The sequence below is a fragment of the Heterobasidion irregulare genome (assembly GCF_000320585.1).
Source record: "Heterobasidion irregulare TC 32-1 unplaced genomic scaffold scaffold_01, whole genome shotgun sequence".
Classification (NCBI taxonomy): domain Eukaryota; kingdom Fungi; phylum Basidiomycota; class Agaricomycetes; order Russulales; family Bondarzewiaceae; genus Heterobasidion; species Heterobasidion irregulare.
In genome coordinates, this window is record NW_009258197.1 from 2,839,195 (window position 1) to 2,857,287 (window position 18,093).

The 18,093-nt window shown below is 49.5% G+C and overlaps 4 protein-coding genes across 4 annotated transcripts; 1 reads left to right on the forward strand and 3 right to left on the reverse strand.

The window, feature by feature from the left end:
- Positions 1–1,756: 1,756 nt before the first annotated feature.
- HETIRDRAFT_308224 (uncharacterized protein) lies at positions 1,757–3,367 on the forward strand (the record flags this gene model as incomplete). The annotated part of the gene is made up of 3 exons (XM_009543152.1): positions 1,757–1,992; positions 2,146–2,893; positions 2,933–3,367. 3 exons carry the CDS (start codon positions 1,757–1,759, stop codon positions 3,365–3,367), a joined length of 1,419 nt encoding a protein of 472 aa, XP_009541447.1.
- Positions 3,368–4,103: 736 nt separating this feature from the next.
- HETIRDRAFT_181278 (uncharacterized protein) lies at positions 4,104–6,907 on the reverse strand (the record flags this gene model as incomplete). The annotated part of the gene is made up of 5 exons (XM_009543153.1): positions 4,104–4,439; positions 4,501–4,962; positions 5,017–5,037; positions 5,097–6,644; positions 6,761–6,907. The coding sequence occupies 5 exons, from the start codon at positions 6,905–6,907 to the stop codon at positions 4,104–4,106; spliced, it is 2,514 nt and encodes an 837-aa protein (XP_009541448.1).
- Positions 6,908–7,206: 299 nt separating this feature from the next.
- Positions 7,207–7,778, reverse strand: HETIRDRAFT_413871 (uncharacterized protein; the record flags this gene model as incomplete). The annotated part of the gene is made up of 3 exons (XM_009543154.1): positions 7,207–7,316; positions 7,407–7,695; positions 7,743–7,778. The coding sequence occupies 3 exons, from the start codon at positions 7,776–7,778 to the stop codon at positions 7,207–7,209; spliced, it is 435 nt and encodes a 144-aa protein (XP_009541449.1).
- A 1,791-nt stretch (positions 7,779–9,569) lies between these two features.
- HETIRDRAFT_469691 (uncharacterized protein) lies at positions 9,570–17,606 on the reverse strand (the record flags this gene model as incomplete). Its single annotated transcript, XM_009543155.1, has 40 exons — positions 9,570–9,667; positions 9,724–9,805; positions 9,858–9,866; positions 9,922–9,995; positions 10,057–10,219; positions 10,274–10,477; positions 10,534–10,687; positions 10,738–10,810; positions 10,867–10,985; positions 11,048–11,169; positions 11,224–11,342; positions 11,395–11,491; positions 11,546–11,667; positions 11,721–11,840; positions 11,891–12,147; positions 12,197–12,367; positions 12,420–12,556; positions 12,606–12,647; positions 12,706–12,936; positions 13,002–13,069; positions 13,125–13,142; positions 13,197–13,311; positions 13,366–13,399; positions 13,451–13,633; positions 13,685–14,059; positions 14,119–14,251; positions 14,301–14,372; positions 14,427–14,601; positions 14,669–14,712; positions 14,771–15,169; positions 15,225–15,468; positions 15,524–15,856; positions 15,914–15,997; positions 16,054–16,250; positions 16,311–16,392; positions 16,449–16,471; positions 16,525–16,786; positions 16,842–16,953; positions 17,007–17,261; positions 17,317–17,606. 40 exons carry the CDS (start codon positions 17,604–17,606, stop codon positions 9,660–9,662), a joined length of 5,802 nt encoding a protein of 1,933 aa, XP_009541450.1. The 3' UTR covers positions 9,570–9,659.
- Positions 17,607–18,093: the final 487 nt, after the last annotated feature.

Here is an 18,093-nt window from a genome sequence, read left to right on the forward strand (position 1 = left end):
TATCTGTCTTTACGACAGCAATGGGAAGCTCTTGGGATCGATTCAGAGCAATGTGGGGTAGCCGTGCGAATCTGCGACCCGAACGGTCTTCAGCTGACAGGAGAAGCGTGTGGTGAGCTTCGTATGCGACAACACTGACCCCATGCATTCTAAACGATTACCCACTACACCGTGCTCTAGGAAGACGTTGTATACAGGGTTACACCAAAGAACATGAGATTTCTCGGCTCACCTTTTCGGTGCCGTAGGAAGATAGAAGACACAGATGCGCCAAGGCGTGAGAAAGAAGTCGATCAGGTTATCCATAATGTGCAAGGCAGCCTCAAAAGCCGATTTTATTGCAGCAATGGTAAGGTATCGTTAGGATGCTCATGACATACCCGAAAGTGGCCGGGTAGTTCATGAGACCTGCGATTTTCAAATCTCAAGCTAGACGCGGCGACTGGTTCTAGCAGAACACGGTCGATTTGGGAGGCGCCCGACATGGCAAAGCTGAGCGAGAAGGTCGACGTTTTACGTCCGCCATCTGACACAATTCGGTCAAGGGAAGAGCAAGGTTTGGTGTCGGAGGAACGGTGCCATTATCATGAACAGCCGTGTGGGCGGTACAAGCAGAGCCTCCAAGACCTTGGTAGAGCACACTGGAGCAAAATTGCTTCTCCATCGGGATCCGATGGTTTATTGCCAAACGGCCATGAAAAACGCCAATCGAGTTGAGAGAGAAGATGACGTTTAGGAGAGCCGGAAATTATTGTACATCAAGCTTAGACATACGTCAACGCTTTCTCCGACAAAAACAGAAGGGGGTGGTCCAGAACATCGCGTAATCAAAGGTTACGAACGGAGACCGATGATCCTAGACAAAAGTAGAAAAAGCGAGAGAGCCCAACCTCAACGAGTGTTCGACCGCGATCAGCTGCGCAGCAGCCTGGACAACAACGATGCCGGCGCGAGTCCAACAGCATCGATGCTGCGATGCCTTTCTCAGAGCATCGGCAAGATCTTATCAGGCTGTGCCGTTGAGAATTCTCGAACATGGCAGAGCACCTGAGCACACAGAAAGCCTTCAAACGTTGGGGAAATTTGACAGCGCCTAACCGAGGTCCGAGAATTGAGATCTGAGCGGTGACCTTTTCAAATCAAGAGTCTCTCGAGGCATTGCAGAAAAGTGGAAACATTCTATGATCCGCGGGAAATATAGCACTCAGGTCTGGGGAGGTGGGATCATTTCAATCGAAGAGAGATAGTTGAGATTGAACAGAGTGTGAAAAAATTCCGTGTCTAGAACGCGATCCTAGAAAGGCGAGTGAACGGTGGAGGCCTGAGGCGACAGAACGGCGAAGAGAGGGGCACAATTAAGAATAGTCTGCAAGAGAAGAATGGGCGCTCGAGAAGTGTGCAAAAAGATGGTCAAGGAACTGGGAATTGGAGGTGCGGCAGTGGGTGGGAAGAGAGTTGAGATGTAGAGTTGGCCGGCCTCATTGCCGATCACGAGGGTATGTGATGTCACTGAGGCTTTTTTTGTGGTACTGAAAGTAGGTTGCGGCATTCGTCGGCGACGCCCTGTACGACAACGGCGACGACGAACAGCAACGACGACCACCCACAACAAGAAGCCCGAACGTGCCGGAGAAAGGCGGCGCACATGGCGGTCCCCAAGTTTTTGATCACACGACCTTATCGACGCCCTCGCTCTCCTTCCTTCTTCATCTTCATCCGTGACCACCATATCCTACCACCTTGTTCTCGCTCAACCATGTCTCCCAACGTTGCCGGTCCTGACTATTCGCCTGCCACTCCTATCTCTCTTCCGAGGAGTATCAAGCGGTCCTCCACCAGCTCTCTACACAGTTTGACTGGGATCGCACCAACCGGCTCTACCCTATCTTGTTCCCCATCGTCATTCGCCGGCACGTTGTATTCCGAAGAACCACCCTCAGGAGACGGATTGGTGGAAGGTATCCGACACGCAAACGCTAGACTAGATGCCAGGTAAGCTTGTCTTCTCCTATCGCCGATTCAGCTTACAATGTCCTGGCTCCCCGCCGGCAGGCGCAGATAATGAGCGCCGTCTCTTGGTCTGACATCCCGCGGCCTCTTTCTCAGTTCATATCGTTCTAATAAGCCATGGCCCTTTCTCCACAGACAGTACAAATCAATTTTTTTCGCACAGCAGCTGCTCGATATTTTTAAAGTCCTTCGCGTGCCGTCATGGTCCAAGTCAGACATCTCGCCTAACGCGCTCAAGATCCATAAAGTTTCCGGCTCTCTTACCAATGCCGTATTCTTCGTTTCTTCCTCGTTGACACCCACCCGCACTCTTCTACTCAGAATATATGGTCCTTCTTCCGGATCGCTTATTTCTCGACCGCGAGAGTTGCACACTTTGCACGTCCTCTCGTCCTCTTACCACATGGGCCCGCGCATCTATGGAACATTTGATAATGGCCGGGTGGAGGAATATTTTGACTCAGTCACGCTCACCGCGGCCGATATCCGGGCGGAGAAAATCAGCGAATACATCGGTGCGCGGATGGCAGAGTTGCATGGGGTAGACATCGCCGCTATTGAGGCACCCTCTGCGCTAACGCAGGGCGTGGAAACCTCCTGGCAGATTGGCGCCGAAAAGAACATTCGCTCTTGGCTCCCACCGGCGCGTCTGGTTCTTGCATTTCCAACCATTTCTGAAACGATTCGGAAGGAACTTGACCTGGACGTATTCCAAGCCAGATGGGAGAAGTACATAAAGTGGTTGCACGAGTTTGAGCAGCGGGAGGGGGCCAGTAATCGGGTCTTCTGTCACAATGATGCACAATATGGGAATCTGCTGAAGCTGAACAAATTGAAGGAAGGAATCCCCGAACATCACCAGGTGCGTCTCTTTTTCCCATTGGTGTGAAAAAATCTAGACATCTGACCTTTCTTATCACAGATCATTGTCGTTGACTTCGAGTACGCCTCGCCCAACCCAGCTGCATATGACATCGCCAACCACTTCCATGAGTGGACCGCGAATTATCATTCCTCCACGCCACATATCCTGCAGCCTAGGTGCTACCCGACTTTTGAACAGCGACGCATATTCTACAATGCTTACCTCTCGCACTGTCAACCACCCCTTCCTTCTTCCGACTCGACGCCATTCTCTGCGCTACCCAAAGAGGCTCGCGAGCATGAGCTAGCCAAGCTTGAACAGCAGGTCCGCGCTTGGAGCCCCGCATCTCACGCTCTGTGGGCTGTTTGGGGACTTGTCCAAGCTCGAGATGATATTGAAGGGGATGTGGCTGAACCGGAGTTTGACTACATTGGTTACACCAGGTGTCGTATGGCCGAATTTTATCGAGAGATTCAAGATTTGAAAATATAAAGTACCTCTGCTTACACAAGCTATTACTTATGTTATTTACTCATTTTCTCTCCTTGGGTCTGCATATACTTCCCATTCGTGCAGTCTTCTAAAAAAGCTTCAGCACTGACAATTATTGTAGCGAGTCATTGTATCTGAGTACAAACCATATACGATAGAATTGGAAAGGCCAAGAGTCGATTTGATTGAGGCCGACGATACAAATATTTCATCAATGTCGTAGCTGAGACGCTGAAGAGACAAGTCTGGATTCATTCATAGAAATAAGAACATGACAATAGACAGCAAATGATGCGATGTATAGGGAATAATGAGATTACCCCTTCTGGGATCCGGATTTGTGGACGAATGAACAAGAGAATAAATCAGGCTACTAATTTGCGTCAGATTGGGGTGAGAGATGGAAAGGTGAGACGATTCGACAACGCGCAGACGAGATGACATAGACGTGTACGATGGGTGTTGCGGAAGGGGGAGGGTAAAACTGCACTTGGGGTAGCAAGTGAGAAAAAGAAGAACGTTAGGCAAAGTTAGAAAACAACCAAACAAGCGTGAGGCATGAAAAGCGTTGCCCCTGTTGGGCATTGGAGAAAACATACAAACAAGCAGGGAATCAAAAGGGGATAAATCAAAGTCCGGTCACATGCAATTCATGAGGAATATCATTAGAGAAAAGAGAGAAAGGGTACCTGCGCCGTCCTCCGGATGGGCGATTTCAACCTCGCGGGCTCAGTACTCAGACCCAGCTTTTCTCAGCGTAACGAGAGCTGGTTCCGAGGTCGGGAGACAACCAAGGCGTGTTCATCCTCGTCTCATTGCCTGGATTCGCCGATTGCGGACCGTGAAAAGGAGACGGCGCAGCGAGGTGCCCACTCCTAGAGAAGGAGCCCCAGTTTCCAGCGCTGCCTGCGCGCGCGTGCCCACCCTGACGCGCGGTCGGAGTTTCCGAAGTCGACATCGCAAATGGCGAAGTTTGCCCAGACGTAGGCGGCGGGGTATTCAAGTTCAAGTTAATGTCAGAACCATTGAAAGAATGGCGCGCCGTCGAAGAGCTCCTTGTATTCAAGCGAGACTAAAAAGAGGCAAGCTACATTAGAAGGCGAGAGTATAACAGTCGCACGAGACAGGCGCACCTGGCCGTAACCGATGAAGTCGGCCCTTTGCCTGCCGAGGTCTGGTCCGGCGGTGACGGGTCCTGGGGACAGACTTCCTGAAGTCTCTCCGTTAGGAAACAGTACCCCGTTGGCAGCAAATGAAGGATAAGCTGATTTGTTCTGCTTGATGTTGGGTTGATCAAGGGAAGATGTGTCGACTCTGAGCGCCCCAGGGCGCGAGTTTTGTTGATAGCTGGGCGAAGGAGCCAAGTCCGGGTTCTGTGCGCTGTTCACGGCATCCTGATTGCGCTTGGCGGAAATACGAGCCAAAAGGGAGACTGGAGCCTCGCCCGAGTCACTGTCGGACCGACCACGAGTTTCTGGGTTGACCTTCGGCGGAGGTGCGCCATCGGCGCCTGGCGGCGCACCCGACGCAGGAAGCTCAGTGTGAATAAAGCAGCAACGCTTTCCGTAAGGGCAGGACCCAGAAACCCAAAATGTCTACGAATGACAGATTAAAATGAATGGAATAGAACGATGAAGAACGGAGCATACCCTGCATATTTCGGTCTTGTACTGCACCAAGCATGGTTGTCAGTTATATTATAAACGGAACAGAAGGAACAGACGCCTACCTTCGGGTGGCGTGACACCTTGCGAATCTCATCTTCGCCATGCGCAAACTGACATTTAGGCCCGTAACGACAAGTACCCTTTTCCTCCCAGCTCCTACACAACTCCGTCTTGTACAGGCCCAGCTTCCGATTGTTCGCACTGGGTCCGTTGCCACTGGGATCAACAGCAACGCCAGTGCTGGAACTCATGGCGCTGACAGAGCTTCCCATAGGTTGGCTGACATCGTGGCTCGGGATCCCTACAGCATATGGGGCTGCGTAGTGTGACTGCAGTCGAGCAGCAGCCATGACTTGAGCAGCAACGTTCGCGGCCGAGTACTGGTCTTGAGGATAGAATTGACCAGGATACATGCCTATAGCAGCAGGGGCGATCGCGCCGGGGTACATTCCAGGCCCTGCGTAGGGCGGCATACCGCCGTTCAGCAGAGCGGCCGCCTCACGCAGATGAATGGGATCAGATGTCGAGTGTTGGTGAGAGGCGCGGAACACGTTGTGCTGCTGTTGCACGCGGGCAACAGCCGGATTGTCGTGCAGGGGCATCATCATGTCGTACAACTGTTGGGTGTTCCCGAGCGACAAGTGGGTGGTGTGGGTGGGAGGGGCAACATACCCCAGGGTCGCATTACTGGGTACCATGGACTGCATCTGCGGGTTGTAGCCACGTGCAGGCTGGGGGCGATATGATGGCATACTAGCGTTGGATCGCCCAGTATTGAAGCCATTGGAGGCGTTAGCCACGTGCATATTCTCGGCGATAGGCTGGTATTGACGCTGCTGGACGCCGTAGTTGACCTGCATGTCGTCTGGAATCTGAGAGAATGAGGCAGAACCGTGCGTGTGGCCGTGTTGACGAGGATATCCGGAGAGTGAGGGATAGGCAGTCTGCTCGGCCAGCGCTTGTTTATCCGCAGTTGCCAGCAGACCGGACCATTGATGGGACTGGTCTGTCGAATCACTCGAGCCAGCATTTTGAAGGCGGCGCAGGTCGGCACTCGAAAGCCCACCGTCGAAAGAGTGGGGCCTATCCCTGTGTTCGCTGCCGACATTTAAACCCAGGGCTGACGTCTGTAGGGTATTCCCGGAGCCCGATATTTGACTAGACGAGGTGGTATCCGTCGATGAGCCGCGTGAATGTGAAGGAAGAATGAGGTGTTGTTCGGAAGCATGAGGGGACGATCCAGAGTCCAGGCTAGCGTCGGATGAAGTTTCAAGAGGGCTCGATTCTTGAAGTTGGACAACGGCAGCAGCCGCAAGCTTCGATTTAGGAGGCGTGCGCATTTGGCCATGCAAATCGTCACCAGCATCTATTCCACTGGAAATGTTCAACCTGACGAGCTCGTTAGCAAGGTCCCACGAAGTGTCCGCATCGGTGTCGACAAGTTGACCATTGTGATTCACGCGCCATCGTCCACCATTCTGAACAACACCGTCAGACGATAAGGTCATGTCCGTGTTGTGATCGAGAGGGGAGTGGCGGAAAGCTGAAGGCTGGTACTTCGTCTGCATAGGTTGATTGCTGTACATAGAATTGATCTGGTGTTGTCGGCGCTAAGCGAGCCAATCAAACAAGGAGTCAGACGAAGATCGTAGTAAGGCGTGCAGGAAGGACAATTGAGATGGCGACACAAGGACGACAAAACGATGAAAGCGCATTTGAAACTTACATCGGAGGCCGTATCTTCCATATTAGCAGAATCTCGAGTCCAATCAGCAGATTTGGCGATTTTTGCTTGTTTCGTCACTGCAGAGGCACGAGGATTTTCAGACGATTGGAAAGTGCCGGGGGATATGGTCGTGACAGCGTCGTGCATTTAAACTGGGTGGGAATTGTGAGTTCAGGTTGGTGACGACAAGAAGGGAACAACTCACCAGTTAGCGATAAAATTGGGGAATGACTCCAATGCTTGAGAGATAAAAAGAAGATTGAGGATGTATGAGAGAATAATCGAGTTGCGGGAAAGATGAACGATATTGCTGCCGATGGAAATGTGGGTGCGTGTGGACGTCACTACACTGAATAGATAGCCCACGTCGTGAACTTTTGGCCGCTGAGCAGCACAGATGGGAGCTGGAAGCGGACAAAGGGTCTAGTAGCGATGCAAGATGGATGTTATAAAAAAGAGGTCAATGCGGACAGCGCGCGGCCGGGAGGAGGATTGCAAGAGGACGCGTGTTGAAGAATGAGACGAGTATGTAAAGGAAGATGGGATGAGTGAAGAGCTGTGTGGGATGGAGACGGAGATGAGTGCGGTTGAGGGTGTTGGATGGACTCGATAAACAAGGAATGGGGGCGAGGCAAGCCTCACGTACGGAAGATGTCCCAGCTTTTGATCACAACGTGCCCTTCGCGCGGTGGCAATTGCCAATAAATACCGTATTCTGTCGTGGACCAGACGTCGTGGCCAAACTCGCTTGCGGATTGAACACGCCCAAGAGTCGTGTATCTAGAGATTATATCGATGAGCGATGTGGACAAGCACAAGAAAGATCGGTCGTCGTGGAGGTGGTAGACGGCGAAGAGCGGAAACAACAACTTATGTACGCCCCCGACCAATTGTATTTGTACGTGACCAGCCCCAATTTCACTTCGGTCACAATCCTCCCACACTCACATCACCTCGACTCCAGATCCCCGAGATAACATACAGCGGTGAGCCTTGCACCCCTCCAGCCATCGCCCATCAGCCCTACAGACCCGCCATCAGCCACACCACAACTGCGCCCCAAACACTGACACCAGCGTAAGCCGCCTCAACTACCGGCATGCTCGCATGAGCTAGCATTCCCACGTATATGGTGTGTTCTCCCCGCAGCCGCTGACCTAGTTTAAACGTCAGCCATCGACAACGGCGTCTTCCCGATGCCCATCCGAGACACGTGTATTCCGCCCGTGGCAGCCGCAGAAGGTCCTCTTTGCCCTCATCTCCTCGTTCATCTATGCAAGCGCGATTTACCGACGACACGGCATAGCATGCCCTCTCTCCCATATGTACTCCTCTTTCTTCACAGGCAAGAGCGGATGGACGTAGGCTCGATTGCAACGTTCCTACCAGCAATTTCTGCTTCTGGACTTTTGATTAGCGCCCATCAGGCGTTCTCCAGTCACTTGGGCCACTGGATCCCAGTAGACCCTTCACCCCTTCTAATACACCCCTTCTAATATGGTCCGTGCGATGGAGACGAGAATTGCTGTGTGCAGTTTCCTCCAGTCATCTCTCTGTGCCTTTTGTCCCGTGCTCCAACATGCTCCACCCCTTGCTTTGCACGCAGCCTGCACGTACCAGCCCAGCCTCTCTGACTCCGCATCAGAATGCTCTGTGGGAACACTGGATTCAACGTCTTGCAGAGTGTCACCCGAACAGGCGTCGCTCCTGCGGGCCGCACCTAGGGCCCCTGTCCGCCTCCCCAAGTTATCACACATCACTATGCCACTGCCTCGTGTTCTATGACCTCAGCGAAAAATGGGGAGAACTGTATACTGATTGTAGGTGCGGAGAAATCATCTATGCAGTGATGTGTTCGATGTTCCTTACTAAAACAATCATCGGACTGGGTTTGTACGTCAAGTTTGGTGTTTTCATCGTCGGACTGTTGAGATGTGCCTTCAATGGAACCGCCGACAAGCTATCCAGATTACCGTACATCAAGTGCGGCAGATTACCTTACACTCATCGGGCAGCTGTGTTTGCCTATATAGAATACCATTTTACCTCGTGTTCCTCTGTGAGTACAAACTGAAACGACTGCGTTCATCCTACTTGTTTTCGACTTGAGTATACGAGACCGTCGACGGAGGAATATCCATCCACCTAGTCTAAAAGTAGTCGATCAGTCAATTTGAGGCTCCGCGATTGTTGATGGTGCAGATCCTCGATTCACTGATCTTTCCCTATGCCTCAAATACAAGGACGTCTGCGCTGTCTGTCAGTGTCTGCTACACTCACCGACGGCGCATAGACAGAGGTAAATTCCTTTTGGCGTCGTCTGCCGTCGTTCGCGAGAGGTGATCTCATGGATCTTTCTTTCGTCATCATCTATCAAGTGGAATATGGTATGTCATCGTGGTCTCGGTCGAGAACGGCAGACGCCGCCACGACCATCGATACTCGCGAAGTCTGCGAGAACAGATCCTTATACGTCTTGGGATGTTATATCAAAGGTTAGTTCGAGATGAACGACGAGATCAGAGTGGTCGGAGAACATCGGACAGCGACAAGATGGCCAAAGAGCTGTGCTTTCCAGTCTAAGTTACTTACTGAGCTGAGCTTAGCGTTGTTCATGTTCGTTCACCTGACGAACATCAACGGCATTGGATGCGGCGCCTTGCTGGCGGTTTGCATATTACGGAAACATGTTTTCTACAAGTCCTTTTATCGATTGAGCCTGGTGCTGGAGGAGTATCGGAAGATACAATCCGCTTTGCTTTCGGACATTCGGACGACGCAGACTTCGATGGAATATGATTTCATTCTTGGGTGTCCATAGAAAACACAGAGTCTTATTCGATACAAGTACACACACGGAGAACGAAGTGAAGGGTTCTTCTTGGTCGGTTTGCTGACATCAAGCATCTGGAGAGTACATGTCAGCCAAGTCGATCAGAAAATTTGGTTGAGGCTAAACTCACAGTAAGAGGTGCCCACAAGCATAGTCGAAAGATTCTGTAGCTGATCCTCATTGAAGGATAGCTGATCTTTGTGCCAAGTGTCCTAAAAATATCATGAGTGAACGTGTCAACTACCTGAAGGAAATCAAGAGTACCTGATGAGTCTGATCAAGCACATATAAGTAACTGTGCTAATACGAGGACAGGATGTATGCATACCTTCTTGAATTCGGATGCACACTTCCTGATAGTCGTCGATATAGGAGGAGGATCCGTTGCATGCATTGCCAATACTACTCAGGGAAATGAGGATAAATTTGTCGCGGTCTAGCACAAACGATTGAATGAACGCACTATCGGTCAAGGAAGGCATCCACGTTTCTACCGAATACGGAAAGCTTTCGATAAGGGCGCAGAGGCCTAGAATGGCCGAATGCAGGGTTCGCAGAGAATCTCCATATTTCGGATCCTGCCGTGCAGGTAGCTTGACTTTGTGCGCGAGAGATAAAAACTGATTCTACAGACGATTATATCAGACATATCAATCCATGTTAGCGGAAGTGTGTCTTACCTTCAAGCGGATGATACTTTGTCGCTGAGATACGCGGACTACGCCAGACAGGACCTTTGAGGCCATCTCTCGCACTTCGACGTTGTCATCCGACAGACAATTGATAACGACATCCATGATCACACCTACATCAGAGATGCTAATGAGGTTGCGGTAGAAGAATACAACCAGCGCTGGCAGAGCATTCAATCGGGTGCGCCATGACTGTCATATATGTTGATGAGTTTTGAAGTATGGTAGGCAATAGCGAACATCATTACCGTTGCGGACTTGATCGCGTCGACAAAGCTTGTGACAATAGAGTTGACCAATCCGGGAGGGGGAACGACAGCAGAAAGGATGTACATGACCGCCTGGCTGTGCGTTTGCAATTCTGAACTGTCACTAAGCTCCGACATACAAATGAAATCTGGCCTAGAGGTTATGTCAGACGATGCAGGTAAACTATTGGATGAGGTACATACAGCATTGGCAAAATATATGGGAACATCAACGGGGCATGCGGGGCGTAGAACGCGATCCACATCCATCTCAGCACTTCATTGAAAACGCTTCGGTAAAGACAAGAGAATCAAAGTTTCTGACAGACTTACGAGTCAGTCCTACTTTATCATACTCGGATTGATTTACTCTGGGTGGGGGGAGGCGCTCCTGCTTCCATTTGGCCATCTGGCGGGTAATCTCGAGGACACCAGGAAGATAGAAGGCTCGCCTGAGTTTTGTTTCAGAAGTTTAAGAGGTGATCTATGACAGTTATGTATGTGAATGACGAACTGGATATGCAACGGGTCTTCAGTCGTTTGACAAGCTTCTAAGAATGCCTCAGCCGAGCGATAAGAAGGACGCCACCGATTGGTGATAATCATATAGAAATGCTGAGCAATGTTGACCCTCATCTATACGCGGGATCATTTCTCTCATTGTTGCTCGTGGATACGGAGTACACTCACCTCAGCATAACCGACGTTGCAGTTCTCAAGGAACATCTTGAAGTACTTGTCTCCGAGTTGCGGATTCCTATACCCAACATAATCCATGAAACACCCTAACATGGTCAACGACTTGGTCACTAAGGGAGGAGGTCAGGATATCCCCTCGCAAGGTATAACATGAAAACTCACCAGCAAAAGCAGAATCACTTTGTAAGTCGAGGGGAAGAGAAAGAATCCAAGCGACCAGCAAAGTATTCCTTCGGGGATCCCGCGATTCAAGTTGCGTCTACCATCGCACATGATGAGGTCTGGCGAAGGGTAATACGAGATTAAGACATACATTGACGACACCCTCCCAGAGACCGATAGTATCTGGTTTGATCTGCGCGAAAATGCGATCTAAACGAAATGATACCCAAGACCATATGTGGTCAGAAAGCTGTTTCGGCCAATGCTTGCTTCCTATACAGATCGTGAGAACATTGGTGAACTCAACAATCGAAACTAAATCATACCTCGCAATAGCCCTGACAGTACCTCCGCTCCCGCACGTTGCTTGAACCGATCAGTCTCCCATAGAAGAGGATCTATGGTGCTCAGTATCTTGTCAAGTCCATCGCCTTGAAAAGTTTTCGCTAGGAAATGATAAGTCCGATGCTTATATACCTGCAACGCGGAGACAAACCAATAGTCTTGATGAATGACACATTGTCTGCTCGTAAAAGGGGTTTTGCCGTATTTTTGCTGGATTCTTGACCCCACAAGGCTGTCAAGTCACCGTAATAACTGCTCCCACTAATGACAGACTGGATAGCTTCTAGCGCTGGCTGACATTCAACGTCCCACGAGAATGGGGGAGTTCCATTTGCCACAGCAACATACGCCTTCGTGAACGGTGCCCAAGTAAGAAAGCCTGAGGCAGGCTTGTCGATGAGCAGATACCTTATAAAAGTCTTAGCGATACATCTCTGAACTGATGATCCAGACTTACTCGGCGGCTCCGTCGTAGCGCACAGGTTGCTGAACGTAATCGTAAAATTCAGCATCGCTCTTGATTGGAACATTCCTCCGAAGCGGATTTGAATATTCGTCCAGCCAAAGTTCTTCATTCGATTTCGAGTAGGTACGAATCTTCACCAACGCACACAACTTGATGATTCCCCTATGATCCTAATTATAGAAACAATATATATCCTAGAAGATGAGACACATACTTTTGTGCCACGGCCCGCAATGGTGGATGAGGGCTGGTGCTGTGATCTATAAATAACTTTGCTATCGCAGAAGAAGGTGCTACATCGCGACAAAGCAATCCGTACAAGAAGTCGAGCGCAATCTGGATATATCTCCACTGAAAAAGAGGGATGAGGTCAGCTAATACAGTGATTATAGAATCTTACATGGGTAGTCGGTTTCAGAGCAACTTCGATGATAGACGAAACCTCGAATTGAATTGTGAGCGTGAGCTTCGCACAGATACAGAATCAGGATAACGCATACAGTTTGTTCATATTTGAGCTTCCATGCTGTGGCTCTCGCAGGCTCCTTGCGAAGCGTTTCCTCAAGTATCGTTTTATCGATGAATGCAGGAGAAAACTCAAAGCTTAAGGCACGCATAGCTTCCTTGACGCCAGGGATGTCATCAGGATATGCGTGAGTTCGGTTGGATTCCTCTGTGAGATTAGACAAGCATCCCTGGGCAAGAGAAGTGACTAGTTTTTGAATCGAGGGCTTTAAAGAAAGGACAAGATGATGATCATTCGGACAATTTAGTTAGAAGCAGTTTCTAAACATACCTTTTCCTCATGTTGGCAATTTAATAAGGCGATGAGGTAGCGTCCATAAAGATTAGGAGTTTTGGGATCTTGCAGCGTTATGTATCAGTGGATCGGTCTCTAAGTCGCTCTAGGAAATTGTACCTGCAATTGCGTACGTCGCTGTTACAACCATCGTGTGAGAGACAGATTGAATGTAAAAGGAGGCCTTCGTACCGATCTCTTTGTCGTACAAGATATACAGAGCACCCTTCATGCGGTCTGGGTCTGTCCCTCTCGCGAGCGAGTTGTATAGCGTCGGCAACATCATGCTTGTAGATCGTACGTAATACTGAGAAGAAAATTATTCTGGAAGAAAATAAGCCAAATCGTTGAGAATACGTACTCCGCACACATTGCGAAGGACAGCTTGAGTATGCCTAAGAATAGATGAGAATCGAGATCCAAGTTGAAGTTATTTGGAGGCACACTTTCTCACTCGAGTGTATGACGACAGAGACAGCTCTACTAGATCGTTCAACAACTGATCATCTAGAGCAGACCGACGTCGATAGAGGGAATGCATGTAGAGGCGGCTGCCATGGTAGACTTGTCCGCGCTTGATCAAGATAAGGCGAGAGTCCCTCTTCTGCTTTGGCCAAGCTCGGCTCAAGCTGTGTTCGAGATCAGATGTATCTCATCCGTAGAGCTTATCGAGCACTTACTCTCTCGCCTGAGTATAATTCTTCTGCAGGTTGTCAAAATCGCTTTTGCCCATAGCGTAACCTAGAAGGTACACATCGATGGCCTTGGCGACCGAAAGGACAGCGTCGATGTGATCTTCGCCCTCGTAGCCATGCCCCAAAGCCGTTGCAGCACGATGGATAAGATGTCCCATACGTTCACGGTGTGCGACTGCCCTCTTGAATCGAGGATCTGCAGGATCCGAAAGGGCAAACCCGGCTTGAACCATGAGCGGAGAGACAACAAGAGCCTCAACCTCAGTGCTGTCATCCAAGTTCGACTGGGCTACTTCCTTGGGCCCTTCCTGGAAGAGGGTGTACAAGCCAGTCCAGGCAGATCTGCTAACCTGGAGGTATCTAAGGAATAGATATGAACAACATTATTGAATGAGTCTAAGGAGACACAAGAGACCTACCGACAGAAATCGTTGCGATCTATACTAGTCCAGGCAGAAGATTTCTCTAACAAAACTTCGACTTTGGCCAGAGCAGGCGCCACAATATGATCTAGAATTTCGAGCACAAACGATATTTCCTCCTCAGACGGAACTGGAAAATCCATCAATAGCCTTTCAAATATGTGCTGCATTGCAATTACCGTGCCATTCAATTTCCACCTCTTCTGCCACAAAAGTCTTACCCCAGTGAATATTGTGGTCCTTGTTAAACTCTAGTCACATAAGAAATTTAGCCAGAGCTCACTCGAAGAAAATGGTGCACAAACCTGGGCTGTTCCATGCATCAGTATTGACGAATCTGCTATTGAGCGGATATGTTCCTGAGAGAGTAGCTAGGATGCGAGCTAACAAGTCTCCAGTTCCGCTGTATCCTCTTTCACTCAACGTTTTCTCAACAAGTACCGACAAGAGATCCAAGATTTGAGTTTTGTGTTTGAGAAGCTGCAGTGATAGAATGATAATGACAATACTGTAAACCCAGCAGACTTGAGTCAATGAAATGTCTTACGGCTGCTCCATCGTAACCGAAGCATCCACGAATGATGGACATATCTATCAGATAACGGTTATGCATCTGCAAAGCTGAGAATTTTCGATGGCAGTGACCTACTCCAGTGGAATGTGGTATCGGACGGAACGGCGGCATGACTTGACGTCGTACGGATACCCGATGCACCGTGTCTCAATTCTTCCTTGATCTGCCTAATGCAGAATGGCAGGAATTTGTCGATAGTCTGCGCAGGCTTCGCCCTAGCAAGGGTAGACACCAACTGACCAAACGCTCTGACTGCATTGGACTTCGCATTCGTGGTGGCATAGTCGTACACAAGCTTCAAAACGAGATCGAACAGCGGGTCCGAAAGATGCAGGCATAAGATATCCAAAGTGCTTTTCAAAGACTTTAGGACACTTTCTTCTTGCTTGCCACCTGTCATATTTTTCTTACCTCCTTCTTCCGGCAAATTTTCGTAGAGCGCGAAAATCCGTCTAAAGAAGGACGTAACCCAATCTTCGAAGGAGCAAAGGTCAGCAGCTGACTAATACGGAGGTAAAGGCATCTGTACCAGCAAATGAGGCGGTAGACTCTCTAACTAGGATCCTTTCCTCTTCTCTGCTCAAGACAGGCATTTCTCCCAAATCGGTGCCATCAGGAAGACGAACATCCTGGTCAACATCCATGATATCCTCGTAGGGAGCATCACTTGAGAGAGACAAGCCCGATTGGGCCATTGAAAGATCCCCGACCTTGATGTGTTGTACTACTGAGATGATAAACATGGTTGCGCAAACCGTCTTCACGGGGTCGTTCTAGCGAGACAATCCAAGTTAACAGCCAGACGTCAAAACATGAAATGTTACGAACAAGGTCGATTCCAGGGATACACATCTCCAAAAGAGGCACGACATGCTTTTGGCCGCCCAGCCATATGTTCTCTGATACAAGAGGTAAAGCGATTCCGGACAGCATGGTCAGAACGGCAGTCGTCCTGTGAGTCTCATTTACTACTTCCAAGCCGCTATAAGCACGATCGAGGAGGTCGGGCATAATGAGGCTCGGCTCCAGAACGGCCATGGCGCGCAAAGCACTCTGTGCGAAGTTCATGGACATCGGGTCTTTCGAAAACATTGAGAGCAAAGCTGGAGTACGAAGAGTCGTCACAAAGGCGCGACGAATTGCTAGGGTGAGTCGGCGAGCCTAGTGGCAAACAATCTCAGCGAGTCTGCAATACTTGTTGAGTGAAGGTTAACGAACTGCTGGAGTCTTGCAATTCGGATCCCGCTCTTCTTCACAGCGCTTTGTGAACTCGTACGCCAAGTGTGATATGAAACTTGTCAGCTGCAAAGTGATACAATCAAAACGAACCGACGAATACAGCGAAGAGTTTTCCGTACGCTGATCGACCATAGACCATGGTTGGACGGATGGAAGAATGATTCGGTACTGATCATCAGTCTGTCCAACGAGTCAAGAGCTCTTGAACCGGCAAGGTAGCCTTCTCCGATGGCACGATGGTCTCTAGACGTTGGTGCAGCATCGCGAATAGGGGCATCCGTTGCCATAGAATAAACTAACATTTTTGCCAAGGGACCTAAAACAAATCAAGATTAATATCTATCTACTGGATGTATGTTGGTATGAACGGCCTCACCAAAACGAGCTATAACCTTCTTGATTCTGGAAGACGCACCATTGCTTTTACTATCAGCATATCGACCCGTAGTACTAGCGCCCTATAAACATAACTGAGCGTCGTAGTACAATGTCGACGGTCCAGCTGAGAGCCTACCCCGCTACCTCCAACAGGAACATCTGAGGCCGAATCCGATCAGTGCAAAAATAAATCGAGGTAGACAAAGGCGCACTCATGGAGCCTAGAGCTTTTCCAACGAGAACAGTCCATTGTTTAGAGCTCCATATTCCGACATCTTTCCACGCGACACTTCCTTCTAGTCCTGCCGTACCTGCGACGTGTTCCTCGGACAGCTCGCCAACGAGTTCGATGAGTCTGTCGTCAAGTTTGGTGGAATTGAACGCCTCCCATAAACTGAAAAGGGCAGGCATGTAAAGATGACACCGAGCAGGTGGCATAAACGATATTATGACCGGGATCATAGCCAGGTACGACTGGATAATCATTGGTTAAACGACAGTACACATCACTTGCGCGATTATGACAAACCTCAGATGTTACAAGGGGGACGAACGTAGAAAGCATTTCCGGGATTTCTTCGGCAGGGAAGTACCGCCTGCACATTTCTGCTAGATACAATAATATATTGACTAGATTACGCCTACAAGATATCTGTAAGGCTCTTACATCTGCGGGATGCAGAAAACAGCTTACGAGGAGTCGTACAGTCTCCCTTTCATTGGGATCTCTTTTTGAAGAGCTCGCCACAGTGGCTTCCACGGAAGCTGGAGATCCACAGACTCGAGTTTGCGCTTGCTGTTGGGTTTATTTAGAAGAAGCCTAGCAAGCATATCAACCCAGCTATGTATAACCCGAGGCTCGATCCCGGGCAACAAACAGAGTTCGTAGTAGAGCCTGCATAACCTGGCTCGCAGAGGTTTTGAAATAGGATAGCGCATGAGCAGCCAACTGACAAGATAATAATGTCAATTCAGCCAATTCGATGCTGTGGGTCTCAACGCACCAATGTAAGGCTCCGTTCCAAGACGAAAGGACAAGCCAATTCTTGGTCTCGGCACAAACACCAATCTTGCCTATGATAACCTGAAGCTTCTCATCCATTTCCTCTGGGCTTTCGCATTGGTAGGGAACAGATGACAGATATCTTTGCAGCTGGGTATGCTGCCTTCCGATGAGTAACTGATCGTCGCTGGAGTCTGGGATGGACATATCATCATCCTCCATGATGTCGTCCACGTTGAGCGACGATGATTGGGAGCCTAGGAGAGTATGCAAGTCAAGAAAGGCTTCCATTGTTGGGCGTTCGGATCAAAATCAAGTACTGAACAGAGTAAAGAAACAGGCAGACCACGGATTTATATACTCTTGGTGACGAGTCCTTCGATGACGCGTCCTCTAATGGTGCACTCCGTATATGAAAGCGTCAATCTGTGCCAATTCTCACACGTCGGAAGAGACGCGTAACTCTGTCGTGGGCACGTGGCAAGGGTTGCGCGTCGCAGCTTGGAATTTTCCATAAGAATCCTATGGAATTGTTTTATGAAAAGGACATATTTCTGTCCTTTTCTGCCCTTTTGATAATTAGCTTCTGACAAAAAGCATACTTAGGGAATTGTCCGAAGCATTTACACGAAAAACCCCGGGCGCTGCAGTGTCGGTGCCTCGGGCGTGCCAGGTCTCTGCACTGCCATACTGAACTCATACTGAACGGCTTGGTTCTTGGTTGAGGCTCGTTGGCATCCCTCCATTCAAGCGGTCACTGGTCATCATGTATCCCTTA